The sequence below is a fragment of the Phyllobates terribilis genome, unplaced genomic scaffold (assembly GCF_046119375.1).
Source record: "Phyllobates terribilis strain yellow unplaced genomic scaffold, ASM4611937v1 Scaffold_12__6_contigs__length_324123572, whole genome shotgun sequence".
Taxonomy (NCBI): domain Eukaryota; kingdom Metazoa; phylum Chordata; class Amphibia; order Anura; family Dendrobatidae; genus Phyllobates; species Phyllobates terribilis.
In genome coordinates this window covers 206,322,379-206,342,302 of record NW_027362772.1, presented here as the reverse complement: position 1 = coordinate 206,342,302, position 19,924 = coordinate 206,322,379, and the positions used below count along the sequence as shown (strand labels likewise).

At 44.2% G+C, this 19,924-nt stretch overlaps 1 protein-coding gene across 2 annotated transcripts in view; it reads left to right on the top strand.

Annotated features, from left to right (window-relative positions):
* The first annotated feature begins 2,952 nt into the window (after window positions 1–2,952).
* MCAM (melanoma cell adhesion molecule) overlaps window positions 2,953–19,924 on the top strand; it is a 137,469-nt gene continuing 120,497 nt past the window's right edge. For both annotated transcript variants that reach the window (XM_073656631.1, XM_073656630.1), the window contains exon 1: window positions 2,953–3,085. In XM_073656631.1, the coding sequence (XP_073512732.1) occupies window positions 3,040–3,085 (46 nt within the window). In that variant the 5' untranslated portion in view covers window positions 2,953–3,039. The remainder of the gene's footprint in view (window positions 3,086–19,924) is intronic.

The window sequence follows — 19,924 nt, the reverse complement described above, 5'->3', positions numbered from 1 at the left end:
CTCCAGGGCAGTCTGTGCACACTCCCGGTCTCGGGGGAGCTGTGCAAGGACCTCCACTAGGCCTAGTGGGGTCGTGGTGTCTAGCAGGCTCCTGACCAACGGGTCGGTGCTGCTCTGCTCTTCTTCCAGCAGGCTCCTGGCCAGCGGGCCGGTGCTGCTCTGCTTTCTCTCCATCTCCGGGTAAGCTCTCTCCAGACTCCTCTCCAGGCTTCTTGCCTCCGGGTGCGCTCGCTCCAGACTGCTCCAGGCGGCACCCATCTTCGTTCTTTTCTTTCGTCTCCTCCCACTTCGAGGGCGGTCCCGGGGCAACTCGGTGACTGTCAGCTCCAGGGGTAGTTCTTTCACGCTGACAGACACCTCCAGCATCACAGTCTCTGTTGGTGGGGGCGGTTTCCACTTTTGGCGCCATTTTCTGTCCTGGCCCACGATGGGAGGCGGCCTCTTGCCCTCCTTTGGCACGCCCATAATGGCGTCCGCTGCTCTTCCAAGGCGGGAAATCTTCGGATTTGGCGGGAAGCGTCGCCCAGTGGCGGGAAACTCTGCAGATGGCGGGAACAAGCTGGAAATGGCGAACAATCGGCGGGAAACGATCTGTGATGGGGTCCGATGGCGTGGACCCTCCGGAACCGGCGGGAGACTTCTTTCTGAGGTAAACTTGCACTTTTCTTCAGGCACGCAGTACCCGGGTGTTGCGGGCACGTAATCCTGCCGACTACGCCAAAGTTGACGCGCCCCCTGGGCCATATTCTTTAGGGGGAATATCCGGAGCCGGATCAGATGGGAGTTGTAGTCTTCCGAGTGGCTGTGACCCGGTCCGTGCCCAGGGTGTCAAACTCAGTTGTATTGTGGCAGTCCTACAGATGTTATTAAGAGTTCTTTTGTGTCGACTACGCCACCCGTTGTGATGCGGTCACTGTGGCCGCCGCTGCAGCAGGGTCCGCTGAGGCTGATGGTGGGTGCGCAGCTTGGTGGGATAACCCCCAACGGGAGGGGTATAGCCTCAGGGGGGACAGGTGCAGAGGATGGGGGTTGTGGTGGTGCAGTGCAGACGGCAATGAAGACAGAGTCGGGTTGTGCAGTTAAGGGTGTTTACTTACTGCAGATGTTGTACTGGTCACTCCAGCTTCGAGTGACCACCCGAGCCGTGCTGCGTCCACCAGGTCCTGGATCCAGCCAACCCCCAAACAAGTCCGGAGCGTGGCCCTGAGCTCTCCTTCTGTCCCGTTCTCTGGCCGTCCCCACCAGTGATCCACCTAGGTCCAGCTCCCTCGGGCCTTCTGTTGGGACACCCTTGGCCTTGGGTTCCCTGACCCTTCATGTGGTGTGCCTTCGGGGTGGATGTGGTGGGTGACCGTGGCAAACGCTGCCCACGGTCTCCGGTCTCTGGCTGGGGTATGTTTTGCCCCCCCACCAGCTTGGGTTCCGGTACCCTGCGCCGACTCTTCACCCGGGGATTTAAGTTGGGATCTTGGAGTCCTTTTCTGCTGTTTCCCCCTCTGGGTCTCTCTCTCTCTTCTCCTCTCTCGCTCTGGGTCTTTCTTCTCTGCTCTCTGACTTCCTCTCTGCAACTGACCTGTTCTCTGCATCTGACTTGTTCTCTGCATCTGACCCTGTTCTTAGTTGGTGCCCACCTTATATACACCCTCTATGTGTGAGCTCAGGTGACCAGCACCCAATGAGCTCCTATCTTTACCCAGGCTGCTCCCCCTATCTGCCCCTACACTACATGGGATGTTCCACCCCCCTCCCACTCCAGCCAGGAACAGACTCGGTCGTACCTGCACATTTCTAAGTGGGAGTACCGTCGGTCTGCTCCTCGGAAATGGGATGTATGTAGTGCATGCAGCTAACCGAGCTCAGTTCCACACTCCATCCTTACCCGGGAGTGGAATATCACACCTCTGGCTTGAGGTGCAATACTCCTGTAGCAGCCGAATCCTCAGGGTGCTACATATCATCCACATGAAACAGAAAAAAATGATGGCCATTGAGGAAAAAGAGGAGGCGATTAGGACCAGAGACACCCATCGGACCGGACTGTACGATCTGATAATAAAAGGTCTTTTTCTTTACTATGCAGAGGGGATTGGGGACTCACATACAGCATACTAGAATGCTGTAAACAGTTAGTAAAGGTGGTGGCCATACTTTATATTGGGAGAACCTGGTAAAAAGTTTCTTTTAAGATCCAGCTCCTTACAGGGTCCAAGTCGACAACTGATGCTCCAGATGAATGGGAACGATCCCATAGCAAATTATGGGATAATTTCTTGCATCAGTGTTAATGCCACATAGGAAAAAAAGATGGATAGCTGGATCGGTGTGAACGAGCCCTTGGTAATAACAGAGAGCAGCACCATAAAAAACTATAACCTGTCAAAATTCTGCAGGCAGCACCCAGAGAGCAACCATGGGAAATGTGATTTGTAAAAGGAGGGGTAATAGGAATCTGCTTATATCACAGCGGCCTGATGTGTTAGTTAAAGTCCAACTACTACAGTTTTTTTGTGCAAATAATAAAACGTTGCCTCCTTGATGCCAGGCCAAAAAATAAGTGCGCTGATGGTGTATTTACCTACTACTTTTATGGAATTTATTGATACGAGACAAACTAAAAATATTGGATTGTGTATTGTAGCAGCAGTTTTCTGGAGAGATGTTGGTGCAATTAACGGAAAACCATCAATGATAATAATCTAAAGGCTGGAAAACAAAATTCATCGCAATACGGTAGTATAATAAATATTTGCTAAAATGCCAGGTTGACAGCAAAATTGCAGAAAAAATAGATTGAACATCTCTAGAAGTTCACAAAATTGTGACCTTTAAAGCCCCCTCTGTACTATATCCAGTCCCTGCCACACCACCTGGAGCCCTGAGCTGCAGTAGTCAGGACTGCTAGTATCTGGTGGGGTCTGTGCTGTATGTCCGCCCCCTCCCTCCCTCTTCCCACCCTCCCTCTCCCACCTGACGTCAGCCTGTCTCTGCTCAGTGTTCTTCAGCTTCTGCAGGCTGCTGTGTACAGTGACATACAGGACCATGGATATACTGATCCTGCTCTCCCTGTGCCTGCTCAGCTGGAGAGGTAAATGGCGTGCGAGGTGCCTATGTGTATGTGTCCTGCATGTATGGTGCATATGTGTGCATCCACTGACTGCCCTTATCAGAATATCTTTGTAATATTGCCGTCATATGTGTATATTTATATACAAAATATATATATATTTTTTTTACATGCATATATTGTTATTGTATATGGTTATTGGCTGAGGGCAGCTGCGTTCGACTGTGTACTTGTGATCGTGGAGGGACCATTGACTTTTATTAGGGCTGGAAACTTTGTGCCGCTTATTATCGTCCTGATCGCTAAAAATTACCGTGAAAAAAAAATTGCAAATTTATCATTAAAACTCAAAACTGTAAAATTGCTTTAGTGTTTGCATATCGGTAATGGCAGTGCCGAGTACTGGGTGAGGTCTCCAGGCTGAGTTTTCACCCAGCATTTTCTGATATCATCCCATCATAAATGACCCACATTCACCATAATCGCAGCATGTAAATGACCAAAATGATGGAAGCCGACAAACCACAAAGTACAACAATCAGCAACAAAATATGTAAAGTGTCGCTAATATTCTTCAATTTGCAGGGGTTAACAGTAACAATTAAATGCCCCATTATGGAGAGGAGGAGAGAGTTATTTTGCTACAATGAAACTGAAATTTCAAACAAAGTTTCTATCTGGGTAAATTTTCCTGGTGTGAATGGGCGGCTGAGATGATGGATTACCTGGGGACAAGCACAATGTGTGGGGCCAGCCTGAGTCTTACAGGATCACTTTATCAGCATCACTGTAAGCTTTCTGCCACAACAATCAGGAGCTGCAAAGGGTTCTCTTAAAGAGAAAGTGCTCGAGCTATAAGTCACTTTGCCTCTGGCTCTTCCATGTATATTCTTTCTGTACTGTTTGCTTAGAATTTGTATGGCTGAGCTTGATACAAAAGCTTTGGTGGGAAAGATGGTGACGTGATCTTTTGCCTTATTTAGTAAAATCTACAAAGGTCTCATTCTGAACAATTAAAGCTCCCTGGCTGCAGTACATGTGCGTCAGTGTTATTCCTAAGCCTGGCATGTTGAATGTTATATATGTCTGCTGGTGTAACTGGTGTGCATTGCACTTAGCGGGTGTGTATGGGAGATGCTGAGCATGAATGTAAGCGGGGCTATTTTAGTGGTGGTGGTGATGATGTACAGCCGCCCCTCCCAAATTCTATTCTATGGCCTCTCAGTGCATGCACACTATGTAGATTGTCTCTCAGTGACATTTACTCATTTTAAACAGAAAACCCCAAATGGATCTCCCCATTCTTACAAAGAATAGCCCTCACCCCTGTAACCTCTCTGACGTCATCCCATCTGAAGCAGCCTTCCCACCCCTTTCCTTACAAATTTACTAAACAATAAATGCTTGTGGACCCTCCATAATGCAGTTATTAACATGGTATGTTTTACCATTCAGTTACTGGGAAAGGGAAATTACACGAGGGAGTCTCATCCCTCCGCACATAATGGGATTCCAGTTATCGGTGATTAATTCTTTTAGCCATCTTGGTAGAGTCAGTCCAAGTTAACAAATTCATTAGGGCCGTGTGTATTTCACCGGACTTATATCTAAAATATGATGTTCATATACCCATCTCTAATCATTATGTATCAATGTGTGACTTACACTAGTCATTCATAAAACAATAGTCTTATATTATACATTGTGTCATTTATTGCCCTTTGGGCTTGAGAAAGGTTCTATGAACTGAAACATTGCCATTTTCAACTTTGCATTTTGTATTGGAGTGCTGCCTTCTTTGTATGATCTATATTTGTGTATATACATACACAGGTGCTTCTCACAAAATTAGAATATCATTGAAAAGTTAATTTATTTCAGTTCTTCAAAATTCATATATTATATAGAGTCATTATAGACAGAGTGATCTATTTCAAGTGGTTATTTCTGTTAATGTTGATGATTATGGTTTACAAACAATGAAAACACAAAAGTCATTCTCTCAGTAAATTAGAATACTTTATAACACCAGCTTGAAAAATGTTTTTAAAATCCAAAATGTTGTCCGACTGAAATGTATGTTCAGTAAATTCACTCAATACTTGGTCGGGGCTCCTTTTGCATCAATTACTGCATCAATGCAGCGCGGCATGGAGGCGATCAGCCTGTGGCACTGCTGAGGTGTTATGGAAGCCCAGGTTGCTTTGATAGCAGCCTTCAGCTCGTCAGCATTGTTGGGTCTGGTGTCTCTCATCTTCCTCTTGACAATACCCCATAGATTCTCTATGGGGTTAAGGTCATGCGAGTTTGCTGGCCAATCAAGCACAGTAATACTGTTGTTTGTAAACCAGGTATTGGTACTTTTGGCAGTGTGGACAGGTGCCAAGTCCTGCTGGAGAATGAAATTTCCACCCCCAAAAAGCTTGTGGGCAGAGGGAAGCATGAAGTGCTCTAAAATTTCCTGGTAAACCACTGCACTGACTTTAGTCTTAATAAAACATAATGGACCTACACCAGCAGATGACATGGCTCCCCAAACCATCACTGATTGTGGAAACTTTACACTAGGCCTCAAGCAGCTTGGATTGTGGCCTCTCCACTCTTCCTCCAGACTCTGGGACCTTGATTTCCAAATGAAATGCAAATTTACTTTCTGAAAACAACACCTTGGACCACTGAGCAACAGTCCATGTCTTTTTCTCCTTGGCCCAGGTAAGACACTTCTGGCGTTGTCTATTGGTCATGAGTGGCTTGACACAAGAAATGCGACACTTGTAGCCCATGTCCTGGATACGTCTGTGTGTGGTGGCTCTTGAAGCAATGACTCCAGCAGCAGTCCACTCCTTGTGAATCTCCCCCAAATTTTTGAATGGCCTTTTCTTAACAATCCTTTCAAAGCTGTGGTTATCCCGGTTGCTTGTGCACCTTTTTCCTACCACACTTTTTCCTTCCACTCAACTTTCCATTAATATGCTTGGATACAGCACTCTGTGGACAGCCAGCTTCTTTAGCAATGACCATTTGTGGCTTACCCTCCTTGTGTAGAGTGTGTCAATGACTGCCTTCTGGACATCTGTCAAGTCAGAAGTCTTTCCCATGATTGTGGAGCCTATTGAAACAGACTAAGGGACCTTTTTAAACGCTTCGGGACCCTTGGAATGTGTTTTTTGTTAATTATTCTAATTTACTGAGATAATGACTTTTGTGTTTTCATTGGCTGTAAGCCATAATCATCAACATTAACAGAAATAAACACTTGAAATAGATCACTCTGTTTGTAATGACTCTATATAATATATGAGTTTCACTTTTTGAATTGAAGAACTGAAATAAATTAACTTTTTGATATTCTAATTTTGTGAGAAGCACCTGTATGGGTATATATATACAGTACAGACCAAAAGTTTGGACACACTTTCTCATTTAAAGATTTTTCTGTATTTTCAGGACTATGAAAATTGTACATTCACACTGAAGGCATCAAAACTATGAATTAACACATGTGGAATTATATACTTAACAACAAAGTGTGAAACAACTGAAAATATGTCTTATATTCTAGGTTCTTCAAAGTAGCCACCTTTTGCTTTGATGACTGCTTTGCACACTCTTGGCATTCTCTTGATGAGCTTCAAGAGGTAGTCACCGGAAATGGTCTTCCAACAATCTTGAAGGAGTTCCCATAGATGTTTAGCACTTGTTGGCCCTTTTGCCTTCACTCTGCGGTCCAGCTCACCCCAAACCATCTCGATTGGGTTCAGGTCTGGTGATTGTGGAGGCCAGGTCATCTGGCGTAGCACTCCATCACTCTCCTTCTTGGTCAAATAGCCCTTACACAGCCTGGAGGTGTGTTTGGGGTCATTGTCCTGTTGAGAAATGGCTTTCTTCTTGCCACTCTTCCATAAAGGCCAGATTTGTGCAGTGTACGACTGATTGTTGTCCTATGGACAGACTCTCCCACCTCAGCTGTAGATCTCTGCAGTTCATCCAGAGTGATCTTGGGCCTTTTGGCTGCATCTCTGATCAGTCTTCTCCTTGTTCGAGATGAAAGTTTAGAGGGATGGCCGGGGTCTTGGTAGATTTGAAGTGGTCTGATACTCCTTCCATTTCAATATGATCGCTTGCACAGTTCTCCTTGTGTAAAACTTGGGAAATCTTTTTGTATCCAAATCCGGCTTTAAACTTCACCACAACAGTATCTCGGACCTGCCTGGTGTGTTCCTTGGTCTTCATGATGCTCTTTGCACTTGAAACAGAACCCTGAGACTATCACAGAGCAGGTGCATTTATACGGAGATTTGATTACACACAGGTGGATTATATTTATCATTACCAGTCATTTAGGACAACATTGGATTATTCAGAGATCCTCACTGAACTTCTGGAGTGAGTTTGCTGTACTGAAAGAAACGGGGCAGAATAATATTGCACGCCCCACTTTTCAGTTTTTAATTTGTTAGAAAAAGTTTAAAATATCCAATAAATTTCGTTCCACTTCACGATTGTGTCCCACTTGTTGTTGATTCTTCCCCCAAAAATTTGAATTTTATATCTTTATGTTTGAAGCCAGAAATGTGGCAAAAGGTAGAAAAGTTCAAGGGGGCCAAATACTTTCACAATGCACTGTATATAGTTGTCACTTCCTGCAGCCACTACATACCATACATTTTACAAAAGCAAAGTTCTAGAGATCGTCCATGCAAAATATGTCATGAACATCAAAACTCCCTTTAAGGGGGTTTAATATTCATGAACTCTCTTTAAAGAGAGAGAAAGATAATCATGTGGGGGTTTGGCTCCCAGGACCCCCACTTATCAGCTATTTAGAAATGGAGGGCGGTCAGATAAATCTGCAGTACCATTCACTGCCACTACACAATATACGGCGCAATGGCAGTTCTGAAGTGTCGCAAGTTTTTTAAACAGCTGATCAGTAGTGATACTGAGAGCTAGATCCGCAATGAGATGATACTGCTGAGCTATACTATCTATTGGAAAACTATTTAATGTAGATGGTGAGTTTAATGTAATTAATCCACGGATTTAACAAAAGGTGGAGCAGAGGGCGCTCTTGTGCTTAAAGGGCCCAATTGGCTCTATGTCCCATAGGAAGACATCAGTATCATTAATGCCTTTGGGAGAGGACTCTCTTACAGAATTTGCATTTATGCCCCAGGAACTTTGTTATTCCTCTGCATTAAACTAGATCACTAGAGTAGTTAGAGGAGATTTACAACTATAAAAAGTCTAAAGTTGTGGGTGCATTGTATGGTATCACTACTGCTAGAGCTAAATTGTGTAAGATTAAGGGTTGTGGTCCATTTACATGGACCGACAGGTGACATGATGCGATTGGTGCCTTTTATCCATTGCCGGTGACTTCAATGCCTGTTTACACAGTGAGATCAAAGTAAACTATGTGCACTGAGCGATCTATGCTGGATTACTTAGTGCGCATAGAATTGCACTGCGCAAAAGATTATTTCATCCGATGAATAAGTGTGTTGCTCGTGATCGGCTGCTTGTTTCCACGACTAGATGATCATGAAATGAATGTTTTTAACCATGCTCATTCACTATTATCTTACAGCTCAAAATGTGAAACATTTGGAAACCACAATATTATTTGATTAGAATTTTGTGGCTACATGTAAATGTTGAGTATTGTACAAATGTTATCTATGGAACACAAGACATGATAGAATGACCTCTGCTCATAGAAGATACGGCCATTGTAATATGAATAAAAGTTATTCCAGATTTCCGTTGTGAACTCTTAAAGAAAACCCGTCACATTAAACATGCAGTTCTATCTTTGGACAGTTTATTAGAGATCCGGAGCATGCTGAGAAGGCTTATATACTGTATATATAGTTTTATAAGGCAAAGATTCAGAACAACTTGTAATTTATTCATTTACATTTCTGCTCTTTTTCAGATAAGGAGTCCAGTGGGCAGTTCTACTCAGTAATTGATATTTTTCCCTATTTGGCTGTGCCTACAGGCCTAGCTGTCAGTCACTAAGTAGGACTGCCTACTGGACTGGACTGGGATGTAAATGAAAGAATACTGATTCCTTTCCACAAACTTATATATCAATTTGATCAGCTCCTCCTACTCCATAACATGCTGGCCACAGATCAGACGCCATGTTCTACATGATCAGTACCCTCTAAGGCCCACATACACAGCAGATTAAACTCAGCTGAACCAGCTGATATTGGTGGGATCTGCGAACCAAGAAACCTGGGCCTTCTGACGCTTACAAACAGATGAGGATGGTTGAGAGAATTAAAAGGCAGTTAGAATTCAAATGCCTGAATCTTTTGTGTCTGTGGGAGATGGGTCACTGCCCCAGGTGTCTGTGGGAGATAAGTCACTGTCCCAAGTGTCTGTGGGAGATAAGTCACTGCCCCAAGTGTCTGTGGGAGATAAGTCACTGCCCCAAGTGTCTGTGGGAGATAAGTCACTGCCCCAAGTGTCTGTGGGAGATAGGTCACTGCCCCAAGTGTCTGTGGGAGATAGGTCACTGCCCCAAGTGTCTGTGGGAGATAGGTCACTGCCCCAAGTGTCTGTGGGAGAGAGGTCACTGCCCCAAGTGTCTGTGGGAGATAGGTCACTGCACCAGATGTCTGTGGGAGATAGGTCACTGCCCCAGATGTCTGTGGAAGATGGGTCACTGCCCCAGATGTCTGTGGGAGATAGGTCACTGCCCCAGATGTCTGTGGGAGATAAGCCACTGTCAGAAGTGTCTGTGGGAGATAAGTCACTGCCCCAGATGTCTGTGGGAGATAGGTCACTGCCCTAGATGTCTGTGGGAGATAGGTCACTGTCCCAGAAGTCTGTGGGAGATAGGTCACTGCCCTAGATGTCTGTGGGAGATAGGTCACTGCCCCAGATGGCTGTGTGAGATAGGTCACTGCCCCAGATGGCTGTGGGAGATAGGTCACTGCCCCAGATGGCTGTGGGAGATAGGTCACTGCCCCAGATGTCTGTGGGAGAAAAGCCACTGTCAGAAGTGTCTGTGGGAGATAAGCTACTGCCAGAAGTGTATGTAGGAGATAAGCTACTGCCACATATGTTTGTGGGAGATAAGCCTCTTCCAGAAATGTATGTGGGAGATGAGCAACTGCCAGAAGTGTCTGTAGGTGATAAGCCTCTTCCAGAAGTGTCTGTGGGAGACAAGCCATTGGCAGAAGTGTCTGTGGGAGATAAGAGAAAAAACTGAGTGTCACTTCTAAAACAGAAAACTGGTGTGTACAGGTGCTTACTAAGAGTAGCCATCTCCATATATAGCTAACAAATCAAGTAGCACCCTGTAACGCTAAGTATGCAAACATGAAATATATGAAATTTTAATAGCATTACTTCTCTAGAAAAATAGGAATAACTAAGAAATCTTAGTGCATAAATTGACCAATTCATGTGAAACCTGGCAGCCATGGTAAGGTGTCTCTCATTGCCAGGAACCTACCAATGTGAATCCTCTTTTAGAGACTAAAGTCTGCATGTGTACTGGAAGGTAAGAACCTGCTGTAATTAAAACTGCCTGTGGCTTAGAGGCGGAGTGCTCAGTCAGAAGGCCTATGCATATAATGAAAAAAAACTGACCATCACATCCAAAACAGAAAACTGGTGTGTACAGGTGCTTACTAAGAGTAGCCATCTCCATATATAACTAACAAATAAAGTAGCACACTGTAACGCTAAGTATGCAAGCATGAAATATATCACATTTTCATAGCATTACTGCTTAAGAAAAATAAAAATAATTGAGAAATCTTAGTGCATAAATTGACCAATTCATGTGTACCCGGTAGCCACAGTAAGGAGTTTCTCGTTGCCAGGAACCTACCAATCTGAATCCTCTCTTAGAGAATAAAGTCTGCATGTGTACGGAAAGGTAAGAAGCTGCTGTAATTAAAACTGCCTGTGGCTTAGAGGCGGAGTGCTCAGTCAAAAGGCCTATGCATATAAACTGACTGTCACATCCAAAACAGAAAACTGGTGTGTACAGTTAGGGGAGATCACGCAATATCTCACCGTGCCGTCACTATGTCACGGATTTCGTCCAGAATCGCAAGCACACAATCCAGACTACTCTCTACGTAGGTATCGGCAAGCGACCAGTGAGCATATGGCGTCACACCTCTGGGTTCCAACATCAGTTATTCCATATTTTATATCGGAGTCGAAGTGTCTGGAGATTTTCTTTGTGAAGCTCGAGAAGCAAGCTTTCCCAGTTACACGCAAATTAGTGCAATCCTGCCACTGATTACCCCCTGCGTCTGCCAGGGACAAGATGCTCACATCTTAAGGAAGTTATGACACTTCTTGGCTGCCATTTGTTTGTGTAAGCTATTTTGGCTGTTGGTGATAACTTGCAGGGAGACTCTGTAGATTGTCATCTCTGGACTGTTACTACAGGAGAGGGCTTGGGAGAAGTGGCTAATATTCTGTTAATATTTTCCTGACATCTCCCCCTCTTTGAGGTGGCGTAAGGGGTGATTTACAGATCGCCCCTTTAAGACCACCTCCTGGCCCACCCTTCCTGCTGATCCGACAAGCCGCAGACCCAACCTGCCCACCACCCTGAAGAGATTGGAGGTCCAGCTTTCTGATCACCCTGACAGGTTCCCCACACCTCTGACAGGCTATGGGTGCATTCCTCCCATACTCCTGACAGACAGAGGGGCACACATTCCTCTTACCTTTCCTGTTTATGGGGCCTACCCTTCCACCCCTCCTGGCTACCTGGGGGGCTGCTAGCTATGGGGCAGCTACGACCGGCCTTGTCACAGTCCATCGTGACACTGGTCGGTGGCACGGGACCCTTTTCCCTATGATCCCCGTCCTTCTTCATCACCTCTGGAGCCGGCTAGTCATGGGGCAGCTACTATTGACCATGCCACTATCTGGCGTGACACTGGTCACCTGCATGGGACGACCTGCATCATTGTGTCTGTGCCTGCTCCCCTTGCCATAGCACTTATTCTGGCTCGCTTTAGGGGGTCCTCAGCAGCGTTACCCCGCGGGGTGAATCGGCTGAGTTCCCCTTTACCACAACACACATTTTTATTATACATCAGATTAACATTTTTGAAAGTGGCATTACATGACAGATCAGATCTGGGAGGGTGGTCAGGAATGTATCCAGCAACAAACCGTCCCAGATCAGTTCCCAATAGCACATTAGTGGGGAGATTCTCCAACACCCCCACTTCCCTTAACCCCCTCCTCGCACCCCAGTCCAGGAAAACTTGGGTCATCGGTATGGGACGGCAAACACTCCCAAACCCGATGACAGTCAGGGTCTTCCCAGGAATGAGTTCCTCTGGTAACACAAACTCAGGGCGGCTGAGGGTACGTTTTGCGCCAGTGTCCTTAAGGCCGACAGTGATGGTGTTGCCCACAGTAACAGGATGTAAGTTCTCCCGGGCCCTGCCAACCGCCCCACCCACAAAATGAATGGCTGCAGTGGGCCCTGGGGCCTCAGGTGTGGTGTCCATCTTCTGCTTCTCTGGCCAGACAAGGCTGATGTGACCCATTTGGTCACAAGTATAGCGCTTACGGGAGTCAAATGGAGTCCAGGTGCTGGAAAATGGGGCAGAACCCGCTGAGGGCCGGCTGGCTGGGACACTGGGGGTGGTTGTAGATTTACCAGCTTTCCAGCTGGCGGCGGCTGACATCCTCACCTCTAGTGTGCGGTTGGCCTCATAGGCATCTGCGATTTGGACAGCTTTGGCGGCTTCCTTTGGCTCCCGGTCCAGCACAAACGGTCTCACTTCCACTGGGCAAAGATGAAGAAACTAGTTCTTCACCATCAGATCCTTCAGGTCCTCGAAGGAGATGACCGACAGTCCTTGGACCCACTGCTCAAAGTTGGTTCTGAGCCCGTCCACCAAATCACTGTAACTATGATGGGGTCCACATTGGAGGGCTCTGAACTTTTTCCGGTAAACATCCGGCGTCAGGTGGTACTTTCTTATCAGTGCCTGCTTGATGGCCTCATAGTCTCCATCTTGTTCTCGAGGGAGGGAAGCAAACACCTCCAGAGCTTTTCCACTGAGCCATGGAGTGAAGTACCTTTCCCACTGGTCCGTGGGCAGCTGATACTGCCTGCAGGCCTTTTCAAAGCCTTGCAGGAATGTGTCCAAGTCCCCATCTTTTTCCATCACAGGGAAATGCTCAGGACAGGGTTTAAAACAGTTGGCACTGTTGGACTCACGGGTCTGTGTGGAGGATGTCTGCAGCTGGATTCAGGTTAACTCCAGCTGGTACTGTTGCTGCTGCTCAGCAGCCTCTCGGTCAGCTTGGGCCTGGCGCTCCTCTAGGTCAGCTTGGGCCTGTTGCTCTGCTCACTCCTGGAACTTAAGGATCAGCTGCAGTTGTCCGTCATGATAGTCTGCGGTGAGCTGCTCCAAGGCCATCTGCAGGTAGGGGTCCACACTACTCTGGCTGCGGATCTGGCTGGCAATCACAGGTGGGACCCCTGCAACCGCGTCGTCCGGGCCTTGGCTGGCCGCCCCTTCATCAGGGCTCTGCTGTTTGACGGGCCCTGTAGGACCTTGCAATAGTGAAGCAATCATCTGGGCCTTGGTTTTGCCTATGGAGTCAATCTGTCTCAGCTCACAGAGAGCAGTGATAGTGTCCTCTGACTGCTGGTGATACCAGGGCTCTCCACGTGTAGCCATTATTGCCAAATAAAAGATAGGATAGAAAAACAAGAGAAGGGAAGGGATACAACTGCTATACGTACAATAATGTCCCAGATAAAAAATATTAAAACACTGAGTCTGATTTCTTAAAACGCTGCACATAATTCTCGCAAGAACTGTGCAAGTTTTCAGTGACAGAAATGATTGCTCAATCCAGCCACTGATGTTCTGTAATATCCCACCGCTTGCCACCAATTTGTCAGGAATTCCCACAGCGACTACACCACGGAGATCACGCAATATCTCACCGTGCTATCACTATGTTACGGATTTCGTCCAGAATTGCGAGCACACGATCCAGACCACTCGCTGCGTAGGTATCGGCAAGCGACCAGTGAGCGCATGGCGTGACACCTCTGGGTTTTAAAGCATAGAATACGTGTTTATGCCCTCCATACGGTCACTGTCAGCTTCACAATAGCCCAATTATTAATATTATTCGCTGCCACCATCGGCCGAGTTTGAAATATAATACAGGCCTGGCTAGACGCCTGCATTTTGGTAGTGTATATGGCTTCAGGGAAGGAAACGATTACAGGACAAAAGAAACAGAACTATTAAATTTTATACTGTATTTAATCCAAAAGGGAGGCAGTGTTTAAGAAAAACATATACAAGGATGTTACAAAGGAGACATTAAAATACATAAGCAGTTACACAAATAAAACAGGATAAAAAAAAAGAGAAACTTACACTATAAAGACCGCTGTGACAATTTAATGGTGGAGGTGGAGGTGAGATGCTTCGTTTAAACTGTTATCGAACAGGGTGCTCTGCTATGATAGACTTAGACTTATACTCCCGGGCAAATAACATGGCTTCAGCCTCAACAAACTATTTTATGTTGAAGAGCTGAAGGGAGAGACCCCCCTGTGATGACATCACAGGGGCTGGGTTCCACCCTTCAGATTTGTCTTAAAAACCTGGTTTTTGGGATAACTCATCTCGCGTTGATCCCAGAAGCCCAAAAGTGATAAAGTGATATAATATTTTCTATTATGATTTTACCTTCATGTAGAGACCACACATCGCATAGTTGCTGACTGCTATCTTGGTGTTTTTGCACTACAGCTCTACGTAGCGTTTTTCAGCGAAAGAAAAATATCCCTATCATTCTCTAGCTGGTCCTATCCCTAAAAATATGGGTCTTCAATGAAGTTATGAGACTTCTTGGCTGCCATTTGTTTGTGTAAGCTATTTTGGCTGTGGGTGATAACTTGCAGGGAGACACTGTAGATTGTCATCTCTGGACTGTTACTACAGGAGAGGGCTTGGGAGAAGTGGCTAATATTCTGTTAATATTTTCCTGACAGTAATTATTTGCTAGGATCTTTGTCTATATACTATTTTAAAACACCTTAAAATTTAATGGAAGTTTCTTTCCTTTCTATCAATCTGTTTTTACTGCGCTTTGCATCTTGTAATATTACTTGCTTGTCTACCAGTTGTTTAGAGGTTTGTCATCTATTTCTGCCCCTCACTATTCCCTGCCTATTAGCAATATAATTCTGATTCATTGCATTACTGTTGTTGTGCTATATCTGTCTGAGCTCCTCATTTAAGGATTAGAACGTGAATTTGATTTACTGGAAACTCTAATCTGCACATCATTACGGTGTGCCAGAATATATCTATAAATTAATTATAATATTTTCTAAGTATAGAGAGTGCTATCATGAGGTAACAATTTGGTATATATATACAGTATATATATATATATATATATATATATATATATATATATATATACAGTATATATATATATATATATATATATATATATATATATATATATTTATAGCGGGGACAGTACGTATTTGATACACTGTCAATTTTGCAAGTTTTCCCACCTGCAAAAAACGGAGAGGTCTGTAATTGTTAGCGTACATACACTTCAACTGTGAGAGACAGAATCTAAAAAAAAATCCAGAAAATCACATTGTATGATTTTACATCATAAATTTGCATTATATTGCATAAAATAAGTATTTAATACAAAAGAAAAACAGAACTTAATATTTAGTACAGAACCCTTTGTTTGCAATTACAGAGGTCAGGCGCTTCCTGTAGTTCTTGACCAAATTTGCATACACTGCGGCAGTGATTTTGGCCTACTCCTCCATATAGATCTTCTCCAGATCTTTCAGGTTTCGGGGCAGTTGCTGGGCAACATTGAGTTTCAGCTCTCTCCAAAGATTTTCTGTTGGGTTCAGGTCTGGAGACTGGCTAGGCCACACTAGGACCTTGAAATCCTTCTTACGGAGCCACTCCTTAGATGCCTTTGCTGTGTTTTTCGGGTCATTACTGGAAGACCCAGCCACGACCCATCTTCAATGCTCTTATTGAGAGAAGGAGGTTGTTGGCCAAAATCTCGCGATACATGACCCCATCCATTCTCCCTTCAATATGGTGCAGTCGTCCTGTCCCCTTGGCAGAAAAGCAACCCCAAAATATGATGTTTCCCCCACCATGCTTCACGGTTGGGACAGTGTTCTTGGAGTTATACTACTCATCCTTCTTCTTCCTCCAAACACGGCAAGTGGAGTTGATACCAAAAAGTTCTATTTTGGTCTCATTTGACAACATGACCTTCTCCCATGCCTCCTCTGGATCATCCAGATGGTTCCTGGCGAACTCCAAATGGGCCTTGACATGTGCTGGCTTGAGCAGGGGGACCTTGCCTGCACTGCAGGATTTGAATCCATGACGGTGTAGTGTGTTACTATTGATAATGCTTGAGACTGTGGTCCCAGCTCTGTTCAGGTCACTGACCAGGTCCTCCCATGTATTTCTGGGCTAGTTCTGACTTTTCTCAGAATCATCCTTATCCAATAAGGTGAGATCTTGCATGAAGCCCCAGACTGAGGAAGATTGACAGTCATCTTGTGTTTCATCCATTTTCTAATAATTGTGCCAACAGTTGTTGCCTTCTCACCAAGCTGCTTGCCTATTGTCCTGTAGCCCATCTTAGCCTTGTGCAGGTCTACAATTTTGTCCCTGGTGTCCTTAGACAGCTCTTTGGTCTTGGCCATGGTGTAGAGGTTGGAGTGCGATTGAGTGTGTGGACAGGTGTCTTTTATACAGGTATTGCGTTCAAACAGGTGCATTTAATACAGGTAATGAGTGCAGAGTAGGAGGGCTTCTTAAAGCATAAACTAACAGGTCTGTGAGAGACAGAATTCTTGCTGGTTGGTAGGTGATCAAATACTTATTTCATGCAGTAAAATGCATTTTAATTATTTAAAAATCTTACAATGTGATTTTCTGATTTTTTTTTTAGATTCTGTCTCTCACACTTAAAGTGTACCTACGATAAAAATTACAGACCTCTCCATTCTTTGTAGGTGGGAAAACTTGCAAAATTGGCAGTGTATCAAATACTTATTTTCCCCACTGTATATATTACATACATATATATATACACAAGTGCTTCTCACTAAATTAGAATATCATCAAAAAGTTAATTTATTTTAGTTCTTCAATAAAAAAAAGTGAAACTCGTATTATATAGAGTCATTACAAACAGAGTGATCTATTTCAAGTGTTTATTTCCACAGGCTGATCGTCTCCATGCCACGCAGCATTGATGCAGTAATTGATGCAAAAGGAGCCCCGACCAATTATTGAGTGCATTTACTGAACATACATCTCAGTAGGCCAACATTTCGGATTTTAAAAACATTTTTCAAGCTGCTGTTATAAAGTATTCTAATTTACTGAGATAATGACTTTTGTGTTTTCATTGGCTGTAAGCCATAAGCATCAACATTAACAAAAATAACACTTGAAATAGATCACTGTTTGTAATGACTCTATATAATGAGTTTCACTTTTTGTATTGAAGAACTGAAAAAAATTAACTTTTTGATAATATTCTAATTTAGTGAGAAGCATTTGTGTGTGTACATACAGTACAGACCAAAAGTTTGGACACACCTTCTCATTTAAAGATTTTTCTGCATTTTCATGACTATGAAAATTGTACATTCACACTGAAGGCATCACAACTATGAATTAACATGTGGAATTATATAGTTAACAAAAAAGTGTGAAACAACTGAAAATATGTCTTATATTCTAGGTTCTTCAAAGTAGCCACCTTTTGCTTTGATGACTGCTTTGCACACTCTTGGCATTCTCTTGATGAGCTTCAAGAGCTAGTCACCGGAAATGGTTTTCACTTCACAGGTGTGCCCTGTCAGGTTTAATAAGTGGGATTTCTTGCCTTATAAATGGGGTTGGGACCATCAGTTGTGTTGTGCAGAAGTCTGGTGGAAACACAGCTGATAGTCCTACTGAATAGACTGTTAGAATTTGTATTATGGCAAGAAAAAAGCAGCTAAGTAAAGAAAAAAGAGTGGCCATCATTACTTTAAGAAATGAATGTCAGTCAGTCCGAAAAATTGGGAAAACTTTCAAAGTGTCCCCAAGTGCAGTTGCAAAAACCATCAAGCGCTGGCTCACATGAGGACCGCCCCAGGAAAGGAAGACCAAGAGTCACCTCTGCTTCTGAGGATAAGATTATCCGAGTCACCAGCCTCAGAAATCGCCGGTTAACAGCAGCTCAGATTAGAGACCTGGTCAATGCCACACAGAGTTCTAGCAGCAGACACATCTCTTCAACAACTGTTAAGAGGAGACTTTGTGCAGCAGGCCTTCATGGTAAAATAGCTGCTAGGAAACCACTGCTAAGGACAGGCAACAAGCAGAAGAGACTTGTTTGGGCTAAAGAACACAATGAATGGACATTAGACCAGTGGAAATTTGTGCTTTGATCTGATGAGTCCAATTTTGAGATCTTCGGTTCCAACCACCGTGTCTTTGTGCGACGCAGAAAAGGTGAACGGATGGACTCTACATGCCTGGTTCCCATCGTGAAGCATGGAGGAGGAGGTGTGATGGTTTGGAGGTGCTTTGCTGGTGACACTGTTGGGGATTTATTCAAAATTGAAGGCATTCTGAACCAGCATGGCTACCAAAGCATCTTGCAGCGGCATGCTATTCCATCTGGTTTGCGTTTAGTTGGACCATCATTTATTTTTCAACAGGACAATGACCCCAAACACACCTCCAGACTGTGTAAGGGCTATTTGACCAAGGAGGAGAGTGATGGGGTGCTACGCCAGATGACCTGGCCTCCACAGTTACCAGACCTGAACCCAATCGAGATGGTTTGGGGTGAGTTGGACCGCAGAGTGAAGGCAAAAGGGCCAACAAGTGCTAAGCATCTCTGGGAACTCCTTCAAGATTGTTGGAAGACAATTTCCGGTGACTACCTCTTGAAGCTGATCAAGAGAATGCCAAGAGTGTGCAAAGCAGTCATCAAAGCAAAAGGTGGCTACTTTGAAGACCCTAGAATATAAGACATATTTTCAGTTGTTTCACATTTTTTTGTTAAGTATATAATTCCACATGTGTTAATTCATAGTTTTGATGCCTTCAGTGTGAATGTACAATTTTCATAGTCATGAAAATACAGAAAAATCTTTAAATGAGAAGGTGTGTCCAAACTTTTGGTCTGTACTGTCTATCTATCTATATATACATATACAACCCCTGGCAAAAATTATGGAATCACCGGGCTCGGAGGATGTTCATTCAGTTATTTAATGTTGTTGAAAAAAAGCAGATCACATACATGGCAGAAAACTAAAGTCATTTCAAATGGCAACTGTAGGGCTTTAAGAAACACTAAAAGAAATCAAGATTAAAAATGTGGTACTCAGTAAGAGTAATTTTTTTCAGACCAAACAGAGGGAAACAATTATGGAATCACTCAATTCTGAGGAAAAAATTATGGAATCACCCTGTAAATTTTCATTTCCAAAACTAACACCTGAATCAAATTAGATCTGCTCATTAGTCTGCATCTAAAAAGAAGTGATTACACCTTGGAGAGCTGTTGCACCAAGTGGACTGACATGAATCATGTCTCCAACAAGAGAGATGTCAATTGAAACAAAGGAGAGGATTATCAAACTCTTAAAAGAAGGTAAATCATCATGCAATGTTGCAAAAGATGTTGGTTGTTCACACTCAGCTGTGTCTAAAATCTGGACCAAATACAAACAACATGGGAAGGTTGTTAAAGGCAAACATACTGGTAGACCATGGAAGACACCAAAGCATCAAGACCGGAAAC